The 24863-nt window shown below is 42.9% G+C and overlaps 2 protein-coding genes and 1 long non-coding RNA gene across 5 annotated transcripts in view; 2 read left to right on the top strand and 1 right to left on the bottom strand.

Annotated features, from left to right (window-relative positions):
• LOC144989566 (uncharacterized) overlaps window positions 1–24863 on the bottom strand; it is a 368718-nt gene that overhangs the window by 143555 nt on the left and 200300 nt on the right. The window lies entirely within an intron of this gene.
• Window positions 1–24863, top strand: part of LOC144988945 (NACHT, LRR and PYD domains-containing protein 12-like) — a 192959-nt gene that overhangs the window by 132255 nt on the left and 35841 nt on the right. The gene's annotated exons all lie outside the window — the stretch shown is intronic.
• On the top strand, window positions 9721–14416 carry LOC144989399 (uncharacterized). 2 transcript variants are annotated; one of them, XM_078941801.1, is made up of 6 exons: window positions 9722–9937; window positions 11056–11130; window positions 11432–11508; window positions 11864–11975; window positions 12084–13038; window positions 13980–14416. In XM_078941801.1, exons 1-5 carry the CDS (start codon window positions 9899–9901, stop codon window positions 12087–12089), a joined length of 309 nt encoding a protein of 102 aa, XP_078797927.1. In that variant the 5' UTR covers window positions 9722–9898; the 3' UTR covers window positions 12090–13038; window positions 13980–14416. The 2 variants fall into 2 exon arrangements, with proteins under 2 accessions (XP_078797919.1, XP_078797927.1); XM_078941793.1 differs by having other exon boundaries at window positions 9721–9937; window positions 11864–13038.

Here is a 24863-nt window from a genome sequence, read left to right as displayed (position 1 = left end):
GCCATCCCATAATTAACATAACATTATACAATAATCCACCAATCAGAGTCAGAATACAAAGTGTCCATTCTTATTGTCCATGCCTTTGCTAAAAAGGTTCCAAACAGAAACTTTCATTTTCATAAAGCCAACATAAAATATTATCTTCAGAAACCAAAACAAATCAGGACATTTCTCTTCTATGACGTCATACAAACAAAGTCTGTGTTTTTCATACAAAGGACAATAAAACAGAAATGAAATTCATCCTCCACCACTTGCAGCTCACAGACGTCACAGTCTTTTCTGCTCTGGACGCCTGTAACCCTTGTTCTATCCTAGGCACTTTACCATTGAGAGTTGGGTCATCTAGACCCACTAGACCAGGGGTCGGCAACCCATGGCTCCGGAGCCACATGTGGCTCTTTCATCCTTCTGTTGTGGCTCCCTGTGACTTTGGAAAATTATGAGTATTTTATAATAATTAAATTTTATTTTAGTTTGTTCATCTGCTGGCTCCGTACGAAGCGTGTACCACGTCAAAACCAGCTTCCTAAATGAGCTCGTATTTATCGGGCGAGAACTGCAGAGCTGATAGCAGGAGGAGACACGCGGTCCAGAGTGATCTTCTGCCGGGAACTTGACGTGCCGCGGGGCAGAGAGCAACTCACTGATGACAGACTGAGAGTTTGCACCAGTGTTGCCAGATAGAGTCACAGGTTTCCAGCCCAAAGTCATCTGAAAACCGCCAGACCCAGCCAAAAAACGCCAAACACAGCTTTTGTTGATGTTCTTTTCTGCACTGGACTGATTTAGCAAAATAAAAGCTTTTTCTAAATAAAAGATAGTTCTGACCAATGATAAAATGTGTACAATATTGAATATTTCTTCAGCGGGCCGCCTTCTTCCATTCATTTGCTTAACCCGCTCTATCCCCGCTATAACCTGTGTCCGGCTCTTTCATCCTTGTGCGGCGCTGGAGTGCCCTGACTATCGTATTTTGCGCTCTCTGTGTAGGACACACTGAGGAGCGCAGGGGAAACAAATCTCAGCTGCAGAGGATGTGAACAGGTGAACAGGTAGAGAGGAAAAGCAGGTGGAGAGGCAGTTTCTCTTTGGGTACAATGCATTTGTACTGGTTGTTCTGAAGAGTGGACTGAGGTGTTGTTCTAAAGTTCACCACTAGAGGGCGTGGTCGTTCTCTGAGTAGACACAATTATGAGTTGGAAACAAAAGTAAACAGAGCAGCAAACGGCAATTTTTCAATGTTTGCAGAGCAGTTTGGTTTTATAAGCTACTGTTAATATCACAATCAGAATTTGGTTTATTATAATTGACAGCCATAGATGTATCTTCTACTGTAAATCCAACTCTCCATTCAAGAAGAACAGGGTCAAAGGTCATCATTTGGTCTGTCATTGCTTGGGGATTCTACACACACTTGAGCAGTCTGTGATCATCAACATCCAGAATCCATACTAGAAACAAAAGTCTTCAATCCAAACACTCTATTTGTCCTGAATCCATTCTGCTCCTCTACAAGGACTTGGTTTATTTCTGGATATTCAGATAAATTATGATTTAGAGTGATTTAGAATGCTAGAGAACATCTTCTACAAGGTACAGAAGACTAATGCCTCTATCATTCAGAGCGACTCTTGGGTCTGCTTGAGGGGATTTGGAATCGGCTTGATAATCAATTATTGATGGAGACAGTCGTAGAAAACTTTCTCTGAACTCTCTTTATAACATAAATCAGGATATTACATTGAGGAGGTCCTATAAGTCATTGACCAGGTTTATGAGTGTCCTGAATTGTTCAATACTTTACATTGTCTCTTTAAATTCTGCTTTAAAAATGACTTTATGCCAAGCAGTTTTTTGGATTTGGACATATTCAGAAGAAACTGGTCATCAACAGGTGGGAACAACTATTCCAGACAAACAAGTTCTTCTAATCTGACTCGCACCTGTTGAACAGCTGCTCTGTTAGAAAGACAGATTCTCCAGAGTCTGATAGAATCTCATGTGGAATTTACCTTCTACCTTTAGGTCCAAGTTGATGGATTTCCCTCCAAAATAGCTGTGAATGATTCTTTAGCAAATGCAGTTGTAGCTGAAGAGCTTTACCCCTGAAACGTCTTTACTATCATCTGAATTTACTGAACACAGTATGAATCTCTCCTTTCAGGACTTTTCTTTACATTTTAATAATTTTTCTCTGCTAAACATCATTTTTATTTAAATATTTATTTTTATTTGTTAAGCACTGAATGATCAGGGAGTTTACTTCTGTCATCAATGAGGTTCATCAGATCAGACTTTTTACCAGCTCCAAAGGGGGGAGGGCTTTGAATTCAACAACCTATTTAGACCAGTGTGGGGGGGGGGGGGGGGGTCACAATATAATCCACCACAGCTTTACTTGATAAAAATATAGAAGTGCAGCCATCATTCTCTGGATTTACCTTTCCATTCCAAACACAACATTTAGAATCTTTTTACCAAAGGTTGTCCATGATCACAACTAGAGAGAATATCATCCTCATCCACAGAGTCTTTAACCATCCTGTGCACCTATTCAAGTAGATAGAAACAGAATCAGCATCAGATGGATACATTAGTGAAAGGAAGTGGGTAAAAAAGATCTACATTGTGGCCCCAGACAGAGATTTTAGGGGACAGTAGCATGAGAGTACTAGATTACTAAATAGAGTCAGATTTACTCTCCTAACAGAGTTAAAATACAGAGTAAAATGTACTCAATCCAGTGCAAATATTTTACTCACATGGATTAAATATTACTCTGCAAGGAGATAAAAAACTACTCAGTGATTTCACTCTAGTTGGAATATCATTTATTCTCTCTGAAGCAATAATTTTTCAACATGTCTGTTTTTTTACTCTAACAGATAACATTTCACTCATTATAGATCAACTTTTATATTTATAATGTGTCAAATTTTGCTCATAGTGGAAATTAATTTTATTCTGAACTTTAGTCAGTTTTACTTTTTGTTGAAATTCAAATTAGAATGCACCTTTACTTAGTAGTCACTATGCAACAGTATAAACATTATACATTTAGTGTTTGGTAAAACAGCCACCTTTATTTTATTCCTTTTACAAGAAAGAGCATGGTATGATATAATAATTTGCATCACCATCACTGTATGAAATCTGCAAATCAATTTTATTTGTGTAACCCAAATTCACAACAACAGTCGTCTGGATGGGCTTGGTAGACAGAACAGAAACAGAAAAGGTCTGCAACAGAAATCCCATGAGGTCCATCATTGATATACAGGACCTGAAAAGCTGAAATGCTCATTCAGACAGTGTTTGCAAAGGTGACCAACAGTAACCGGTTATCTTTCATGACATCATCGTACAAGCTGGCATTTCCTAATGAACTTTCAAACAAACCACTAAGCCAGCATGATACACATTTCCATGGAGTTTGGCCCATCTAACATTTAATATCTTGGTGTTTATTGGTAACTGCAGACTCTCTCCAATCTCCGATTTTATTTTTTTTTTAAGTCGATTTCCGATTTCCCCCCCGATTTTTTGCCCCCCACCCTACTTAAGGAAAGCAATAGGTACAAACGGCAGACAACTTAAAGCAAATGTTGCTTTTATTTAATCAAATGTAACCCCCATTTCTGGGATGAATAATAAATAAATGAACACACTCTTGGAATCAAAGTTAAGTATAAGAATATTCTTCTTACTCCCTTTTTGGACTTGTGTTTATATAATTTTGTCTTGTTTTGGTCTAATTTCGTTATCCTACACTTGTCCAAAATAAAAAGGTTCCTTCTTTACTTCAAGTCCCAGCTGTGTTTTAAGTCCCCCTTTGTAGTCTAGACTAAAAGGAGACAAACATTCACCTTAACAGTAGCACCATTTTCTAAAGGAATAACAATACAGCTCATATCTGGGCTCTAAGGTTTGAATTAAATCAATAAGATGATGAACCAACAGGAGTGGCGGTCAAACCCCCCCCTTCGCGGCCGCCTCCTCCAAATACAAAACTGCATTTATTTGTCTGTTCCTGATTCATCCAGATGTGAGTGAATACTCAGATATGCAGTTTGAAACGTGTTCCTTTAAACATCATGATAAAAATACTGCAACATGTTAAAAACACCCAAACTTTGATTTTAATGGGGGACCCACTGCAATGAAAATGTAGCATTTTAGTATTGACGACATTGTAATAAGATTTAAGGCTAAAACTGAGTATTTCTTTGTTAAAATTGGGATGAATCAGGAGCAGATGAAAAGATGTCATTAGAGAAAGCTTGTAGTTAATTACAGCTCCATTCGTCAGGTCCGAGCTCCCTGCTCTGCTTGTCTTCATTCTCCTCGTCTGGCTCACATCTAGAAGGCTGGATAGCTCCAATATTGCTCACTAATTCTGTTGCTTGGGGCTTGTGAGGGACTGTAAGCATAAACAGTGGCATGATGGGAAATGAAGGCAGGTTAACTCTGCACTAACAGCCCTGTCAAGAACCTGGAGGTGAATTTCAACTGAACCACAGAAACTATGTCCCAGAAAAACATTTTCTTTCCCTCAAAACAGCATAATCACCAATTCAAGACCACTGGGAACACTTTTACAATAGATTAAAGGAGCTGGAAGTGGGACTTGAAATGTCTTTGTAGAGTCCAGATCTGGTTCATATGCAGAGCTTTGTTGAAGGAAATACAGGAGAGTGATGGGTTTTTATGACGAGGACAGTATTCCAGAATGGATTCAAGTGTGTTGTGACTTACTGTAATCTGCTGTTTCCCTAGAAAACTTTAAACTCGTTTGGATGATCTGCCTTACTGCACTGTTAGACAAATAAACTGAATTGAAAAGACAGCATGGCTGTGAATGCTTGAAATGACTTTGTGAAGAGATTATTGAACTACTTTGGCATGAGAGGCGTCTTCAGCTCTGTCTGGTTGTAGGACTGTGTTGTAATGATGCTGAACTCTATGGCAGCTGTGACCACAGCAAGATAATGTTTAGAATACAGCACAGTAACATTGAATTAAAAAGCAATAAAAAGAAACATAATCTGTTTGCATCACAGCTGACAGCTCATCCACAAAGTTGACTGATTCCTGTAAAGAAAAATGCTGGACATTGTGACGTCTCCACTCACCACATTCCAGAAAGGATTGTAGCTCAGCTGACCTTCAAAACAGAGAGTTTGTGGGTGGCCGTGGTGCAGCGGTAGGGCGGTCGCCCTATAATTTTAATATTGCAGGTTCGATTCCCGCCTTGCACGCCCATGTGTCTAAGTGTCCTTGGGGAAGACACTGAACCCCACCTTGCCTCTGGTGGAAGGTTGGCGCCTGTGTTTGGCAGTGGATCCGCCACCGGTGTGTGAATGTAAAGCGCTTTGGGCCACTATAGAAGATTACACCGTTTACCATTATATTTCTAGCGTTCACCGTGTCTCACATGCACAGTTTGCATCTTTCCTGGTGTGAAAAAAATACAAAAAAGAAAAAGAGACGTTACAACACCAAAAGGTCCCAAACACAAAGTTTATTCAGATCTTTGCCCTGTTCCAAATAGGTTAATAGATTTTAGAATAGTAATTGCAAATATACATGGAAGGACTGTAGGGGGTTGCAAGATAGGTGAATAAATAAGATGAATGAGGATATTAAACGGCGAGGGGAATGATCTGGGGAGAGCACACACGCCACCAAAGAGGACCCAAGATTTTGGCCACAGTGACAATTTATTTTCAGCAAGAAAAATATGGCTGGCCACAGGGTTGCAGTTAAGAACACTAAAGAGGATAAAGTAGTTCTAAAATTCCAGAGGAAGATTAAAAATCATTAAAAAAAAAGATAAAAATCCTGAAAGGATCCCTCCGGTTATGGAGTCCTATAATGTTCATAATTAAATAAATAAATATTTAATTAAATAAATAAATATGACCTCATGTAAATACACAATAAACCAATAAATCTCTCAAATATATAAAAAGATCATGAAATTGTGAAAAACCTGCACACAGATTTTAAATTAGCCATTATATTATTCAATATATTTCAAAACCTGATCATTATTTTAAAACAGCATTTTAAAATATTCATTTTTAATCATGTGGAATCCTGCTGGAACGGGGAAGCGGCAGCACAAAGCAATCCACGATGCAATCAACCAGTCCGCTAGATCAGTGTTTTTCAACCTTTTTTGAGCCCCGGCACACTTTAACCTTGACAAAAATCCCGCGGCACACCACCATCCAAAAAAAAAAGCTCCTAGTCTGTATTGATCTACAGCCGCTCTGCAATCTCACATGCATTTTTGTGATAATTGTTGCAGAAAAAGCTGGAAGCTGCAGCTGTTTTTCTAAAAGATGTATTAAAAATTAAGTCAAAAGATTCAAAAACTGTTTGATGTGTGTTCGTTGTTTTAAGACGTTAAGAGGAGAGACTCATTGTCCGCTAAGACAGTCACTTTACTGCATCATGGGAGATGTAGTGCCGATAATCCGCTGACCGCAGAAAGACCAGCGTCTTTGAGCTTCATTGTTTTGTTCACTTTTCACGGTCTGATACCGGATTCTGTGGAAAGCTACACCGCTAAAGACGAGCTTTAGCTGGTATTTCTGTTAGAACAGAGAGACTTTTTTTGCGCTAAATCAAAACAAGGAAGTGAATACTTTAACCACTTCTGATTGGTCAGACTGATGACATGTGATTAAGCCTTCAAGAATGATTGGTGGAGACAGTTAAAGGGGCGGGACTTTTGCTTACACATTTATAGCTGCAGCTAAATCGCGGTATCCCGTTATTCTTATCAAAATGTCTTTAATAGAATCATATAAAGACAAAGAAAAAATAATTATGATATTTTATATTCTTAACTACTCAGTGTTTTATCAGGGCCTGTTTGGATGAACAAAGAGCTGATTTCCTGGAGATGGTTAATGTTTTTAGGATCAGTTAATGAGGGCAATTTCTCACGGCACACTAGTGTGCCGCGGCACACTGGTTGAAAAACACTGCGCTAGATCACATCCGGCAACTTACAACACAGGCAGGGTCCCTGCCCTGCCCTGCGAGTTGACCGCGTTGCAGACTGGCGGTTCCAGCGCCCCAAGCGCTCCTGGTGCGTGTGCCCCGGTCACAGCGGGTCCTCACCAAGTCTGGCGGTCCCAGTGATCCAATTGCGCCCCCCGTGCGTGTGCCCAGCTGCCGGTGTGTGACCTCCGCATGCGCTTTCCTCCTCAGGACTTTTATATTTCCTTCTAATGAGGAGCAGGTGTTGCTGATCAACGAGCTGTGTTTCATGCAAAAACAGGTAGCACAACAAAACATGCAGAGCATGCAAAAAAGAAAAGACACTGGTCACTCTCCCTCCTTCTTTTCACATTCCACCATCCATTTTAGAAGAACATAAACACTCACCTGAGCACAGGGGGGTATTCCAGAAAGCAGGTTCTGCTAGCTCCCACGGTAAGTTTGAGGCTAAGGAAGTGGATAAACTCAGCTTTCAGTTCCACAAATGGAGGTATGTTTCAGGGTAGGTCAAGTTGCCATAGCAACTCATGCTCTGAACATAACCTGGTGTGGAGCAGGTTTAGTTGAAACTTAGTTTGTTTTCAGAGAGGTGAAGCAGCATGGCGTGTCCATTTGAAGATGATTTAGTGGATGAAGAAGCTCAGATAATACTTTTTCCACCGTGAGAGGCTGATAAGACCACATATGGATGTTGGAAAGATAAACCTTTTACTTTGATCTAACTTAATTATTTGCTTCAGTTAAAATAATTAAAAATCTTTTTTTTTTAAGTTGTCAGTTTAAAAATAACACGTAGTTTTCAGACAGTTATTTTAATTTCATTCAAATTAATTCAATTAAGTAGGTGTAACTTTTATGCTGCTGTTAGATTGGCACCGCAAGGGATTGTGGGATATCATTCCCTTTGCCTGTCTGGACGGATTTTGGTTTAAGTGTGGGTTTTTACAAAATGAGTTTAGTTGGTTAGCTGTTTTACCGTGTTTTGTTGAGTTAATTTGTCCTACTTTGCTTACATCTTTGCACCATGAGTGAGAGGGAGAAGATGATGAGTTTATTTAGCACCCCTACCAAGGTGTACTATAATGATGAACATGGAAAATTCTTTAAGGAATTTATGCACTCAGTGCATCTTCTTTTTGTCCTTTTTATTGTTATAAAAATAAGTATCTGCCAGCTCAAACTTAGACATATAAGAGTTCAAAAAAGTTCATTTAAGTTGCCAAAATGGGATAAGTTATATATATATATATATATATATATATATATATATATATATATATATATATATATATATATATATATATATGCGTCACACGGAAAATGGAAATAAGATCAAAAACTCGTGTGTTTACTTTGTTCTTTTTCTCCAAGCAGAAACTCTTTCTTTTGATGATGCAGCCGTGTTACTTTTTTGATGGACGTATAATCTTCATAGCCGTCATTTAAATCTCAGACTCCGTCTCACTGAAGCGCTTTCTTTTTTTTTTTCTCCACGTGTTTTCATGGTGACTCTGGAAAGGGATCAGCGATCCATTGAGAATGTCTTTATGTACCTGCTGTGCACGCCCATTAACCCAGGGTTACCAAGTGGAGCGTAATTACACCAACTCATATCTGGTCTTTTGGAACCGACATACCCAGAGTAAGCAAGTTCAGGCGGATTTCAGCCAGAGTTCAGGCTTAAAGTCAGGGGAGTTTAAACATGCTTGCAGGTGTTAGCTCACCTTTGCACTAATAGTTTGCATGATTGAATGAATGAAATATTTCACACTATTTTTGCAGCTAGCAGGTGTGTTGAAAACATTTGTGTGTGTGTGGACAGGCCCCGCCCTTATAGACTTGTATTAGATCTGAACCTAACTGTAATGATAAGCAACCAGTAAACTTGTTGCTCTATGCTGCTTCATGGTCTTATCCCCCCTCCCCCTCTCTCTAACGTCCCTCTCTCTTCTTCCTTTCTTTCCTTTTCCGTCCGGTCCAACACCAAAGATTTTCAAACATGATTGAAATTAATAAAGTTTGGCCTCAATTACAAAAGGGGTTTATTCAGACATACTTTTGGTTTGTCTGTAGATTAATAACCCCTCTTGTTAAAGTAAAATATGTCCAACCCAAGAGGCCCTCAGCTCTCATCTGTCTGCCCAGCTGTTGGACAGGACAAGTTAAAAGTTAAAAAAAAAAAAAAAAAAACCCACTACAACATGCAATCCCCCCCATGATCACATACAGTTCACTCTAGCTGCCACAGCAAAGTTGCTGGAGTCAGTGTTTTTGTTAGCAGTTTATGGAGTTATTTCAGTCTCAATAATCAGAAATGCACACAACCGGTTTCACAAATACACACGCTCCGATTCACAAATGTCATTCTATGCAAACGTGAAAAATAAATTCGGAAATACACACCCTGTGTTTCACAAACACACAGATTGTGTTTCACACATGCACACTAAATGTTTTACAAATGCACAATAAGTGTTTCTCACAAATGTGCACACTGTTTTTCACAAAAACATTTTAGAAATTCACAATAAATGTATCAGAAATACACAGTAAGTGCTTCACAAACGTGATTTTTAGGTACACATGTGATGTGAACTCACAGATCATTCGAACTGCAGACTGTGCATTCAAAATCCCGTTCTCGTTTGTGAATCTCCCCGTGTGTGTGAGAGAATTTTCTACGGTGAATATTGAGACTCATCTGACGGAGCGCGTCAACTAATGTCACCATTGGCTAGTGAATCTGTCAATCAAACTCATCGGCAAAGCAGGCGGGTTCGCTTTTAGCCAATCGAATGGCCCCTTACACTCCTCACTTTCAAAGTGACGAGGGAGGGAGCTGTTCAGCACAGCAGTTGAAAGGACGCGGGCGGCAAACATGGCGGAGAGGTCTTCTGAACGGGATCAGTCTCAGCCCGTAAGTAATGCACTTATTTGATTATTCCCTCGTTGTACGTCCTGTAATGTTATTGAATACTAAGTTGAAGCGTTCTCCTTAGCCAAGTGACATGTGTGAATGCTTTATGAACACTGCAGCCGAGTCGTTTGCAGAGTACCCCCACCACAAATTAGCTTAGCTTTGCTTTGCCTGTGCGGTCATATTTTTTTTAATGGTTTTAAAGCGGGGAAGGACTTATGATGGTTTTGTCAAGTTTTACCAGCTCTTCACACAACACGAGTAACTACAACCAACCAGGGGCCTCGAAACTAGCCGGCTTTCGACTCAAGTTGTGTCTGCCTTTGTGAGTGAACTTCAAGCCGGTTTCGGTTCAAGCTAGCGTCTGTAGCCAATCTGATCTGTAGGTTCTTAACATGATTCAGATAGAACTGGGGAAAAGCATGCCGGATTTACAGCAGCAAAGAAAGTTTAATAAAAAGTATTGATTTAGAGACGGGGATTTGTTTTAACACTGATGCCATGCTAACTAGCTAGTTAGCTGTTCCGTGTGCTGCCTTTATGTAAACGCGATCCGGGTTAAAGTTAGACACAGTCTTTTCACAACCCAGACTTTAAGACGGGGTGGATATGTGCAACAAAGTTAATTCATATGACATTCATGAAAACTGCATTTTTTAAATATAACACAGACGTGAATCCACTGTTGAATGAAAGAAGCCTCATTAAGTTTCTAACGTTAGAACCCGTATTGTGCTGAAAAGCCCTGTGAGATTGTGTCAGTGACAGCCACTAAATTCCCCGTATCTTTACTTCCAATGACGTAATGACAAGAATCCCAAACATTATGTTTTTAGGCTGTTTTGTTGTCGATAAGTAGTCACAGAAAGGGTGGATGGGAGAAATCAGCTGTCAACAGTGATTTGAGTAGAAGTTACTGTAAATATTACACACAGGCTTCCTGTGATCAGTGTCTTGTCTCTGATATTTTTTAAAGGTGTTCTTTACTACAAGCTCAAGTTATCATAGCAAGAGTGTTTTAAAAAATTCCCCTTTCTAATATTTGAAAATGATGTAATTTAATCTCAGACAGCTAAATGATCTAATCCATGTTTGTCGTGTTTTTATTTATTCTCCAGGAATTACTGAAGCGTGACAATCTTTTGTTCCTCGTGCCATCAGGCAATACAACTCTCTGGCAGGGCATCTTACAAGTAATTTCTTTTAATTTTACCCACTGATTTTCCAATTATTTACCTTTTTTTATCAATCTTTTTATTTTGTGATATTTCTATTTGTAATGCATGTGTGTTTATGTGTTTTTTTAAGATGGCCATTTTTAAAAAATTTCCTCAGGGATTATTAAATACCCTTCTATTCTATTCTATTTCATATTTTATCATCCTATTGTATTACTGTTTTACCTGTCAATTGGGAATTTAGCATTTTTGCCCCTGTAAATATCTGACAGTTGAAAGTATTTGTACTTGTATTCCATGTATCCTGTACCTGAAGATAGCAGACAACAACTGTGCAGACACCCACTTGGCCTTCTTCAGTGACGCTGTGAACGTTTATGGCTTTCCTCTGAGGTATTCATGTTATTCATAAAGAAATCTTTTATTCACATATCAGGCAGTATAAGTACTTGGTTATTTGTACAAAAATAAAATAACTTTTTTTAGACTCCTCTCCATAAACAAATGCAACTCTAAAACTCTTTCCCCTCATGGATAACATTTTACCCCCCCCCCCCCCCTTAACAGTCTCTCTCACCTCAATGTTTCCCCCAGTGATACATGTAACCCACTCCTGCAATTTATCTAACCTAGAAATTCTACTTATTGGCATCATACATAAGAACATTACATTTTAAACTGATGTGTACCGTATTGGCGATGCATTTGTAATTATGTGTTTGAGACATGATTTTCATGTTATTGTCAGGGTGAGAGGAGATCACGGAGGAGAAAATGTGGGCATAGCCGAGTTAATGCTCACAGTACGTACAACTGACACAAACAGCTTCATTGTGGGAAAAGTGTACACACAATCAACGGTGAGTTGAACCTAGTTTTAGACGCTTTAATATATACATAAAAGTGAATGATGTATTAAAAATAAATCTGACAATATAATATTTCTTTTTGCTTTTTTCCAAATACAGGATTGAGCCCCTCTGGTGTGATGTCTTCATGACTGTTAAGGCCTGTTCACACCGGGACGAATTTCGCCGGCGATTTTCGCCGACGTTTAACGCCTCGTGACTAAACAAAGGGCACCAACCAGAGTGTGCACACCGACGCGAAAAAACGCCAGGCGTTAAAGCGTCAAAAAAAAAAAAAACGCCTCGGGTTCGTTTTTTTTTTCGACGCATCGCGTCGAAATCTACTCGACCAATGAGAATGGCGCTTTTGCTCACGTGTCTGGAGCTTCTGAAGTTACAGTAAAACACAACTTGGGGGCGCTCAAACACAAAACTGCCTTGCTGAGCACACATACCAGCGAAGAAGATAGACGCCAAGTAGCGTCTACACTGCCGCGAAGCAATAATGACGGACATTCTAAAATATCCCCTTACCAAGTACCAGTTGGAGCTACTGGTGCTTGAAATATTCATGTTTTCTTTGTATGATTCTGACAAGCGTGTAAATACTTGCTCTCTTCTTCTGAGTGAAAAGCGACTTTAAGAAGCGTAAAGTTGCGCAGCGCCACCTTGTGTACAGGAGTATTTCTGTTTTACATTAAGCGCCATCTAATGTCAGGGAATGAAATTGCATGTTCACTCCACTCATCGTCAGCGAAAATCGCCTGGGTGTGAACACAAAAAACGTGGCGAAAAACGCTGGCGAATAACGCCTGGCGAATATTCGTCCCGGTGTGTACGGGCCTTTACTGGTTTATATTACAACATCCTGCACTCTCCTGAGGACCAAGACTTGCTCAATATCAGTAACATTACATATTCTGCTGCCATTACAATCTTCCTACCACGCATTCAGGCCAGTTTGGATGTGTTTAGTGACGCGTGGGACAGCCATCCAATCAGGACGGAGCAAAGCATGACACCAAATCAGCTGTGGCAGTTGGGCTTGACCCACAACCCTGTTTCTGATCCCCGGGTAAGTGCTTTATTTCAGTGTTTTTCAACCTTTGTTCTCTTGTTCCACGGTCTGACACCGGACTCTGTGGAAAGTTACACCGCTAAAGACAAGCTTTAGCTGGTATTTTTGTTATAACTGAGCGACTTTATCAGCAGAATTAAGAACAAGGAAGTAAAGACTTTAACCACTTCTGATTGGTCAGACTGATGACATGTGATTAAGCCTTCAAGAATGATTGGCGGAGACAGTTAAAGGGGCGGGACTTTTCCTTACAAGGTTATAGCTGCAGCTAAATCGCAGTACCGTCAACCTTATCAAAATGTATTTTATAGAATTAAATAAACACAAAGAAAAAGTCATTTTAAGATCTCTCATATTCTTAACTACTCAGTGTTTTATCAGTGCCTGTTTGGATGAACAAAGAGCTGATTTCCTGGAGATGGGAAATGTTTTTAGATCAGTGAAGTAGGGCAATTCCCCACGGCACACTAGTGTGCCGCCGCACACACACTGGTTGAAAAACACTGCTTTATTTAATCTCACTGTACTGGACAACTGATTTGTGTGCAGTTCGACTAAAGTGGAAAGTATCAAGAACAGTATGATGAAATCACAATGACTACAAGGAATTTTCATCAAAAATGAATGAAAAGTCTTATTGTTGTGTGGTGCAAACAATTTCCCTAAATTGTTTGGTTTTTTAAATCAAGTAGGAAGAATAGCACATCTGCAAGTTCAAAATGCATCACAATGCATGGCATTATGAGCCATCAGATGTACTAATGTCACTACTTTGTTAAGGTTCACTTATTTGCAAATTATAAACAGTTATGGAGATATGAGGTCTGCCTGCCAGAAACAATATAAGTTATTATTAGTCGGTCTCTGTTCCTACATAATCTAAAACATAAAAAAAACAGTGCTGTTCATAAACAGTATCTTTTTTTTTTTTTTGTCAGGGTATGCTGGTTCCAGAGATTGAATGGGAGGAGAGTGGATCCATGGCTGAACCTCATCCTGGGATCAATGTCCCGGTATGGGACAGTCCCCTTTTGGGTCCACAAATGTTGGAACTGCAAGACGACATCAACCCATTGTGGAATTCAGACCGTTTGGGAGTGGACCTACATCTTTACTGTCCAGTGTGTTTAGAACTTAATTTAGGCGACATAATTACATACAGAAGAAGAGAGACTGAGGGGAGCAAGACAAAGTTCAAATCAATACTGCTGTATTGTTCAAGGGACTTCATTGTATGTAAGGAAGTTATGAAAATTAGTTCCAGTTTAAATAAAATTCAAATCAGTAGAGATCCCACATTTGCTTAAATTTTGATGTTTTAATCTGCCCATGTTTTCACTGAATTTTACTCTGCAATAAAGGGTGAATGTTTGCACTTTGTTGTTCTATGACCATCTTTTGTTGTGTAGTATTTAACCAGCTATAAAACCCAGAGAGATGAGGATCTTTTTTGCAAGGGTGACCTGGCCAAGAGGTGTATATGTATATGGTTACAATATAAAATCAATGACATTTGAGTTATTAAAAAAATAAAATAAAGGTCCATCAAAGTGACCTCGGGCTGAGCAGGGGAGGTGTATTGGGTATCTGTGATTGACAGTGAGATGAACTTGAGGTAATGTAGTCCCACTGCGTGGTACGGAGCAAAGTGATGCCAGTTTCTCCACAGAACCTGTGGAAGTTGAAGATTTTTCTCCTCCACCTTCAGATGATCACGACCGAAGGGAACCGTGTCTGAGTGTTGAAATGACGCTAGCATGAAAGCTAAGAGAATAACGTACAAACAATCCCGAGTGAAACATTCATTTTAAATCTCATGACCAGTACAGAGTTCGATGGATTCAATGTCAACTGCATTCAACCACTGTTGCCTTGCTACCAGGTCCACTGAAAAGTTGCACAAGCCAGTAATTTTTGACAACCGAAGGCAATAAACCGACAAGCCATGCTAAAGCTAACACGCTAACGACCGACTGGTACAGAATCAAATATGGGCGGGGCTTTTGCCACCCGCAGAAAGCGTAGAGAAAGTGTAAGGGGCCATTCGATTGGCTAAAAGCGAACCCGCCTGCTTTCCCGATGAGTTTGATTGACAGATTCACTAGCCAATGGTGAGATTAGTCGACCCGCTCCGTCAGATGAGTCTCAATATTCACCTTAGAAAATTCTCTCACACACACGGGGAGATTCACAAACGAGAACGGGATTTTGAATGCACAGTCTGCAATTGGAATGATCTGTGAGTTCACATCACATGTGTAACTTAAAATCACGTTTGTGAAGCACTTACTGTGCATTTCTGATACATTTATTGTGAATTTCTAAAATGTTTTTGTGAAAAACAGTGTGCACATTTGTGAGAAACACTTATTGTGCATTTGTAAAACATTTAGTGTGCATTTGTGAAACACAATGTGTGTGTTTGTGAAACACAGGGTGTGTATTTCCGAATTTATTTTTCACGTTTGCATAGAATGACATTTGTGAATCGGAGCGTGTGTATTTGTGAAACCGGTTGTGTGCATTTCTGATTATTGAGACTGAAATAACTCCATAGCAGTTCTGCATAAACTGGAAGTTTATTGTAATTTTAATTAAGTTTTTGCCGGTTTATGAGTTTTTGGTATGGGAAATCAGGACGAGTATCCGGAAACATGGACATCTATTTTAAAAAAAAAACCTCAGCAGGAGATTGACCACAATCATGCAGACTGTGCACTTCTCTTGACCAACAACTAGGGAGGTGCCCGGCAGAGATTTCTGCCACAACAGCGATCTGACCTGTGCGAGCGGCTGCAGTGACCTGTCTCTCCATCCATCCATCCATCCATCTTCCTCCGCTTATCCGGAACCGGGTCGCGGGGGCAGCAGACTGAGCAGAGATTTCCAGACTTCCCTCGCCCCAGCCACTTCCTCTAGCTCCTCTGGGGGGCCCCGAGGCGTTCCCAGGCCAGCTGAGAGACGTAGTCTCTCCAGCGTGTCCTGGGTCTTCCCCGGGGCCCCCACCCAGTGGGACATGCCCGGAACACCTCCAGGGAGGCGTCCAGGAGGCATCCAAACTAGATGCCTGAGCCACCTCAACTGGCTCCTTTCAATGTGGAGGAGAAGCAGTTCTACTCCGAGCTCCCCACGGGTGAACAAGCTTCTCACCCTATCTCTAAGGGAGCGCCCCGCCACCCTATGGAGGAAGCTCATTTCAGCCGCTTGTATTCGGGACCTCGTTCTTTGGGTCATGACCCATAGCTCATGACCACAGGTGAGTATTGGAACAAAGATCGACCGGACCTGTCTCTCTCTAAACGAAAATCGCCTCTTCTGAAGGTTTTCTAAAGTGGTGAAAACACAGTCGATATATTTGTCTTTGACCTGCTTTTCATTTTTTTAATCATCATGTAAATGATTATTTTTACAAATTAATAACAGTTAAATGGCTGCAGTGGTTAACACTCTTGCCTCACAGCTAGAAGGCCCCCGGTTCAAGTCCTGGCTGGGGGACCTGAACCACAACACCAATGGGGGACCTTTCTGTGTGAAGTTAGCATGTTCTCCCCGTGCATGAATGGGTTCTCTCCAGGATCTCCGGCTTCCTCCCACCATCCAAAACATGCTTCATAGGTTAATTGGTAACTCTAAATTGACCATAGATGTCAATGTGAATTGTGGCCCTGCGACAGACTGGCAAACTATCCAGGGCATCCCCTGCCTTCACCAAAAGGGGCTGGGATAGGCTCCAGCAGCCCTGTGACGCTGAAAGGGACACAACGGTAGAAGACGACTCAATAACAGTTAAATGTTATTTGTTCATCAGATTACTGAGAATTATGTGGATTGTTCTTAGGCAAGAGAGGTTCAGGATGGAGCCTCACAGTCACATGGTCGGTTTCTAGCTTGCCAATTGGCTGCTACCATTGTTTACAATCATATCAATGTCCAGGGGGTATTCCAGGAAGCATGTTTAAACTAGCCTGACTTTAAGCCTGAACTCTGGCTGAAATCCACCTGAACTTGCTTACTCTGGGTATGTCGGTTCCAGAAGACCAGATATGAGTTGGCGTAATTACGCTCCACTTGGTAACCCTGGGTTAATGCACGTGCACAGCAGGTACATAAAGACATTCTCAATGGATCACCGATTTCCAGAGTCACCATGGAAACGCGTGGAGAAAAAAAGAGAGCGCTATACTTTAGTGAGACAGAGTCTGAGATTAATGACGGCGTATGAAGATTATACGTCCATCAAAAAAAAGTAACATGGCTGCATCAGATTCTGTCTTCCTCACTTAACTTGATTTATGTCAAGCTGCAGATTTACTGAAAACATCTTTTTAGCTTTGAATACTGCCTCCATTCTAATCATTAGTCATGTTTATTTGATCATATGGACATCAATATAGATTTGACATAAGATTTGTTCTTTGTTTCTTGTAGTTCTTTTCACTAGCTTTGGAATGATGCCTCCCTTTCTGGAATCAGACAAAGAATAAGAAAGTAGAAAGAAAAATTGAGACAAACCACAAAACATAAAGACAGAATCCCATCATAGGTCTGAACAATTCTGATAGAAAAACTGTCCCAAAGAGTGTTTTTCTCTAATACTCCCACATTAAATTAAATTGATAATAAATTAAATTGGATAATGAGTCTCAGGCTCTAACCATGTGAGAATATGAGCTCTTAGTTCAGTTATTCAGCGTCCAGCCGCTCACATTCCTGTAAACACATTCAGTCTTCAGGCTGAGATTGTCTCGTCCCACTCCTGCCCCCCCCCACGCTGCTCTGGACTGTTTGGAAACGTTTCATCAATCTCTCATTTCCAGCCTCATAGTAGTCTTTAGTTATCAGGATCTGGCGCTAAAGGGTGAGAAAGTTTGTCTCCAACAGTCTCTCCACGTGAGACTTTGCAGATGACCTTTGACCTTTGACTTCAGGTGAAGAACAGCCACTTTATCCTCCACAGAGCCAAGCTCCACTTTCACCAGGCCAGGTTGCCGTCCTCTCAGCCTCATGCGCTCCGTTATCACCAGCTTTGGCGCCGGGTCACAGTGTGTCCATCCACAGCAACTCCTTCACTTTGGCCTGGAAATTTTCTCCATCTGCTTGAGGCAGCCCGACAATAATCAGTGACTCGTCTGGTTCTAAAGGTTTTCCCGCACTTCTCTGTTCCTCATTTTAGTTTCAATGTGTTCCATTCTGGAACTCATCATTGAAACTTCCAGATCCAGATTATTGCACATTTCCTGCAGCATTAAACAGATTTTATCTCAGCTTCCCTGGAGGGTATTTATTTAATCTCCATCTGTGTTTCCATGTGGATTTGCATGTTGTCCATCTTTGTCTCCATTGAATCAATTTCTTCATTGAGTGCTCTCTGTTCATGGATTAAAGCGTGCTCACCGTCGGCGTCTTTCTTACGATGGCGTGTTATCAGCCATTTCTTAGCTCCAAATACTTTTAAATTCATTGATATCCAGACATGACGGATAAACAAAGCTGGCGGTTTCCAAAGTATTCACTAAAAACTTTGATAACTAAAATATTTTATGAACATTTAGACTGAACAGGTGAAGCCAGAGATGCTTCTGCAGCCATCTAGAATCTTCTCCAAGGATCATAAATGACAGAACCAGACTGGTTACTAAAAGTGGAATTCTGTCCCTTCTAAAGTTCCTGGTGGGATAAACCACAAGAGAGACCAGCTGACTGCGTTTGCTGTTGACCTAAGGATTTTGATTTTGGACTCAAGTTTTTTAACAAGTTAATAAGGTTCTATTTTGGTCACTTTATTTGTCTTATTGTGAGGATGATCAATATTCATTGCATGATGATCAATATTTATGGCTAGAACTCCAACTCTGATAACAATCAGCTTCTGGACATTCTGGAACAGTGGTCCCCAACCCCCGGGCAGCGGACCGGTACCGGTCTGTGGGTCACTTGGTACCAGGCCGCTGAGAAAGAATAAATAACTTACATTACTTCCGTATTTATCTCGGAATCTGGAAGATGTTTTCTTTTGAAAAATTGCCCGATTCTCTGTTACATCCGTCACCACCAGGGGTGGTGAACACCCGGCTCTCTACTATTCCTATTGGACCCTAAACTACAATATCAGCTGTCTGACAACAGACCAGCCAGTTGCCCAAATGCCGGCATACATCAAAGAGCTCTGCGGCGGCGCTAGTAGTAGCCTAGCAGGAGCTATCGTATGACAAAGCAGCCTAGTTATCATAAATCTTTTGATATTTTTCTTATATTCATTGAGACGGTAATAAAGTGATCATTTTTGTTTTTCATGTTCCTTTTTTGAACGAATATGGGTCACAGAGACACGGAAGTTACCGCTGAAAGCGGCTTAGTTTTGCCGGCGTACAGAGAGCATATCCGCGTGTATGACTTATGACGTGAATTATTACTGCGTTCAAACGGATTAATTATTGCGTTCGAACGAGTTAATCATTTCGAGGGAACAGGATAGTATTTTGAGGGAATGGAATAGTATTTCGTGCGAACGAGATAATAATCTGTGGGAACAAGATATATTTTTATATCTTAATGTCAGGACACGGGCTCCGTAATAAAAGGATAACATTTCTCTGAAAAATAAAATGTTTTAATTGGTATCATAAACTTGAAAAATGTAAAAATAAAAGAAACAGAAAAAGTCGTGTTTAAAATTATTGAAATGGTGCCCATAAATGTTTACTTCTGTAAATATTTCAACGTTGAAAAGAGTTGAATAAATAAAAAAAAGCTATTTTTAATATTTTAGAAAGGGTTCTATGTAATGACACATTAGGCCCTTTAAAATAAGTTAATGTAGGAAAAAATGCAAACAAAATAACTCTACCCTAGGTCTGTTGATAAAAATGATGGCATGTCTACAAATGTAACTATAGTATGAGAGGATATAACAGGATAAATGCAGAAGACTTACCGATGCAGCTCACTACTTGATTCTGAGGGAAGGTCTTACTGTCATGATTTGAATTTGTTGTCTTGTTTTTGGTCCTTGTTCTGTCTAGTTTCTGTTTCCTGTTTTATTTTGAAAGTCTCCTGTCTTGTCTTGTTTCTTGAGTTTTACTTCCTTTGGTCCCTATCAGCCCTGATCGTGTTCACCTGTGTCTTGTCTGCCCTGTCTGTATTTAAGTCTTGTCCCTGCCTTCCTCCTGTGTTGGTCCATTATTCCAGTCTGGTGTTCATGTCATTCATGTTCCTCGTTTCTTGTCCCTCGCCACGCCACAGTGAGTTTTGTTTTGTTTTTGACATCCTGCTCTGCAGCGCCTTTTGTTGGTGTTTTGTGAATTAAACCCACTAGCCCTGATCCTCATGCCGCCGCCTCTGCGTCTGGGTCCAACCGGCTCTCGAGCCACCCTGCACCATGACAGAATGGACCAACCAAATCTTCTGGACCCAGCAGAGCGGTGCATGCAGCTGCTAGAGGCCTACTGCAGGGCAGCCGAGCACACGAGGTCTTATTGGGTCTTTGACCAGGCCCAGTTCTCCTCGTATGCCTGGAGTGGGAGCCCCCTGGACTTTACTGGGAGCCGTCTTGCCCTGAGGGGGGGTCGTCGTCGCCCCCGCCGTCCCTTTCCTGTTCCAGAGGTGGTCCGGCACGCACCACATCCCTTTCCAGTGGTGGTGCCGGATGCACCCCATCCCCGTCATGTTCCGGTAGTGGTCCCGGATGCACCAAAACCACGTTCAGTGGTGGTCCCGGACGCACCCCGACCCGTCCCGGTTCCCAGGGGGATGCCGCCTGCACCCCGACCCCTTCCTGCTCCCAGGGGGGTGCCGCCTGCGCCCCGACCCGTTCCAGCTCCAAAGGGGGTGCCGCCTGAACCCCAACCGGTCCCCGCTTCCACTGGCACGCCTGACCCGCCTGAGCTCGGCTCCACGCCCGACCCGCCTGAGCTCGGCTCCACGCCCAACCCGCCTGAGCTCGGCTCCACGCCCGACCCGCCTGAGCTCGGCTCCACGCCCGACTCGCCTGAGCTCGGCTCCACGCCCGACCCGCCTGAGCTCGGCTCCACGCCCGACCCGCCGGAGCCTGACTGCTGGCCCGACCCGCCGGAGCCTGACTGCTGGCCCGACCCGCCGGAGCCTGACTGCTGGCCCGACCCGCCGGAGCCTGACTGCTGGCCCGACCCGCCGGAGCCTGACTGCTGGCCCGACCCGCCGGAGCCTGACTGCTGGCCCGACCCGCCGGAGCCTGACTCCTCCAAGCCTGACTCCTCCAAGCCTGACTCCTCCAAGCCTGACTCCTCCAAGCCTGACTCCTCCAAGCCTGACTCCTCCAAGCCTGACTCCTCCAAGCCTGACGCCTCCAAGCCTGACGCCTCCAAGCCTGACGCCTCCACGCCTGACGCCTCCACGCCTGACTCCTCCACGCCTGACCTGCCTCGCCGGACCCCTCGGCCCCCCCGGCCGTCCCCCGGACCTGCCTTGCCGGACCCCTCGGCCCCCCCGGCCGTCCCCCGGACCTGCCTCGCCGGACCCCTCGGCCCCCCCGGCCGTCCCCCGGACCTGCCTCGCCGGACCGCTCGGCCCCCCCGGCCGTCCCCCGGACCTGCCTCGCCGGACCGCTCGGCCCCCCGGCCGTCCCCCGGACCTGCCTCGCCGGACCGCTCGGCCCCCCGGCCGTCCTCTGGACTCTTATGCCCGTCGAGGTTTATCCTCCGGGGCCCCCCCTCATGTGACTTTTGGAACCTCGGAGCGGTTCCTTGAGGGGGGGGTACTGTCATGATTCGAATTTGTTGTCTTGTTTTTGGTCCTTGTTCTGTCTAGTTTTTGTTTCCTGTTTTATTTTGAAAGTCTCCTGTCTTGTCTGGTTTCTTGAGTTTTACTTCCTTTGGTCCCCATCAGCCCTGATCGTGTTCACCTGTGTCTTGTCTGCCCTGTCTGTATATAAGTCTTGTCCCTGCCTTCCTCCTGTGTTGGTCCATTATTCCAGTCTGGTGTTCATGTCATTTCATGTTCCTCGTTTCTTGTCCCTCGCCACGCCACAGTGAGTTTTGTTTTGTTTTTATAGTATACTATATTTGTTATATAGTTAATAGTAGATCATCTGCGAATAAGGAAAGCTTTGGTTCCTTTCCTGAAACTTTTACTCCTTTAGTGTCTGCTCTTTGCCTGATCCACTGCCCAAGAGGTTCAATGTATAATGCAAATAAAAGGGCAGACATGTTACATCCCTGTCGAGTTCCTCTTTCTAAGGTTATCGTCTCAGTGAGGTCTCCATTGATTTTAATCCTGGCCGTTGGTTTGTTATATAACCCTGAAATTGTCTCAATAATTGATTTGCAAAAGCCAAATTTACAGTTTTAGTTACAAATTTTTTAGCCTCTAAAGGGCATTTGAAACGGAATTCCTGTCCTTCGGGGGTGGTGATCCTGAGTGTGGCTGGGAAAGAAAATCCGTAGCGGACCCGGTGGAGCCCCCGCAAGAGTGATCTCACCTCCCCAAAAGCTGCTCGTTGCTTGCCGACAGTTTGGGCTCCGCCGCTTTCTTTAGAATGCTCTCCTTTTCTTTGAAGTAATGGCATTTAATCACAAATGCGCGCGGTGGTGCGTTCCCTTCACTCTGCTTGCTGCGAAGGCTGCGATGGGCGCGATCCAGGTTAGCTTCAGTTACTCGGCCAAAAGCTCCACTAAAAACTGCGTCGTGGGATTGCCATCTTCCCATCCCTCTTTCACTCCCATGATGCGCAGGTTGCATCGGCGTGATCTGGTCTCCAGGTCCTCGCAGCGGTCTCTCAGGAATGCTAGCTCTTTTTTTGTTGCTCCCATGTCAACCTGCATCGCGTGGATGGAGTCAGAGTGGGCAGCCGCCGCAGTTTCCAGGTCTGTAACCCGACCAGTCGTGTCTTGAATTTTGCATTCAATTTTCTCCAATGAGCCCTGAAGCTCCGCAAGCTGGTCCGAGTGTGTCTTTGCTGTGTTCGCCATTGTGGTCATTAATTCTTCTCTCAAGGCGCTAATGGCGTCCAGCACTTCCCGCTGGTTGCTAGCATTAGCTTCCTGGGAATCAGCTTGGCGACTTTGATTTTTAGGCATTTTTCTTACCGAATTTAGCTGTCCTTAGATTTACTGTTGTGAAAGCAAATATTTTCCATACGAAATAAAGCGCTGGGATGTTTGCTTTCATGCAAAATAAGAGGGTGCCGTCGGAGCTCAGCTTAGACACGACCGTTCGTGGCTCTGCACATACCGGATGTCCTTGAGCAATCAAATAGGAATGCCCCTACTGCTCTCGCAAAGGACAGACGCTCCTCCTCTCGCTCCTCCTGCCCCCCCCCCCCCCCCCCCAAAAAAAAAAACTTTTTTGTCCTGTCTGCCCCGCAGCTGCATTTTCAGCCTGCCGCTACTTCTGCTCTTTTTACTCTCTAAAGATGGATCTGATCAGCTGGTCTTTGAATTCAATCGACAGAGTTTTTTCCACACTAAGGAACGGGAAAGCGGACCCTTCCTGCCCAGACGGCACCCACGCGGCTGGATACACCAACGATCCATGGGGCAAGTGGAGGCTGGTGTGCCTGGCCCAGCTGTCTGTGGAAGACGTTGAGGATGTATACCTCTTTGGATTTATGATACTTGGATTCCTCATCATTGGGATCAGAGGATTTCTGATCTATCAGGCAGTCTGGGAGCGGAAGACAGAGAGAGGAGATTCGTCTGAGCTCTGTGGAAGGATTCTTCTGGGAGGAGAGACTCAGTACGAGAAACTCTCACAAGTGGATCAGAAGCTCTGTGCTTGTCTTGCCCACTTAGGCAGGACGCTCTCGATCTTTGAACTTGTGCAGAAAATGGATACCAACTTGGAGCGCGTTTCTGCCCGAATTCAGGCTAGACTGGTCTAAATGGACCACTTTTGGATCAAATCTGCCTCTCAGTGCAAGACCAGTCAAGGACACAGCCGGCAGAGCAAACAATCTGCTGGCGCCGGAAAATCTAATCTAATCGGACCCACCCCCCCCCCACCCCCCCCACCCCCCCTCTGAGCTGAGACTCCTTGGCTCCAACAAATATAGATATTCGCTCCCAGAGCATGAAAACCGCTGTTGTGTTCAAGGTTGATGCTGCTGCTCATTCCCCCCGCCCCCCCCCTTGACCTTGGCATTCCTGCGAATCCCCCCCCCCCCCGAGTTAGCACTGCCTGGAGTGCCCTTGCAGCTTCGCCCGAGGTGTAACAGAGGGAACCCCCTCCCCTCTCCACCCTACTACCCACTGAGCCTCATGTACTGTGTGCTCGTGTGAATATATGCTTCTGTGTTTAAGCAGTGTTGTTTTTTTGTGTCTACACATTGTATCACAGTGTTGAGATACAACCTTTTTTGTCACCAATGCCCCCCACCCTCCCCATTATATCCCATCTACACCCATCCTAAGAAAACAGGTGCACATTTATTGCTGCAGCCTCAGTCACCTTGAACTGTGTGTGTGTATTTGTTGTATGTCTGATCTTGTTCAAGTTGTACTGGAACAATCTCTTATGTCAGTGTAAAAGCTGTACACATGACAATAAATGATTCTGATTTTGAATAATACACAAAAACAATATAATCATCAGTTATACATTCATACAGTAACTAATCAAACTTTGGATAATTAGACATATTCATAAATATTGCTTGAAAGGGAGTGGAAGGAAGTGAATTTATATAATCCAACCCCTATTCTGCCGTAACTAGGGTTGGGGGGGGGGGTATTTTTACATTTTTCGTTCTTATATAACTGCTATTCGTTATTTTACTTTTTTAATTTTATTTCCCAACTAATGACTAATCCACGATGATCCAGTATAAACTGAGGGAAGTGACTTTAACA

Source organism: Oryzias latipes, chromosome 2 (assembly GCF_053564925.1).
Source record: "Oryzias latipes strain Hd-rR chromosome 2, Olatipes_Hd-rR_3.1".
NCBI classification, from domain to species: Eukaryota; Metazoa; Chordata; class Actinopteri; order Beloniformes; family Adrianichthyidae; genus Oryzias; species Oryzias latipes.
Note: the sequence above shows the minus strand (reverse complement) of the source record. Positions and strands in the feature narration are given on the sequence as shown.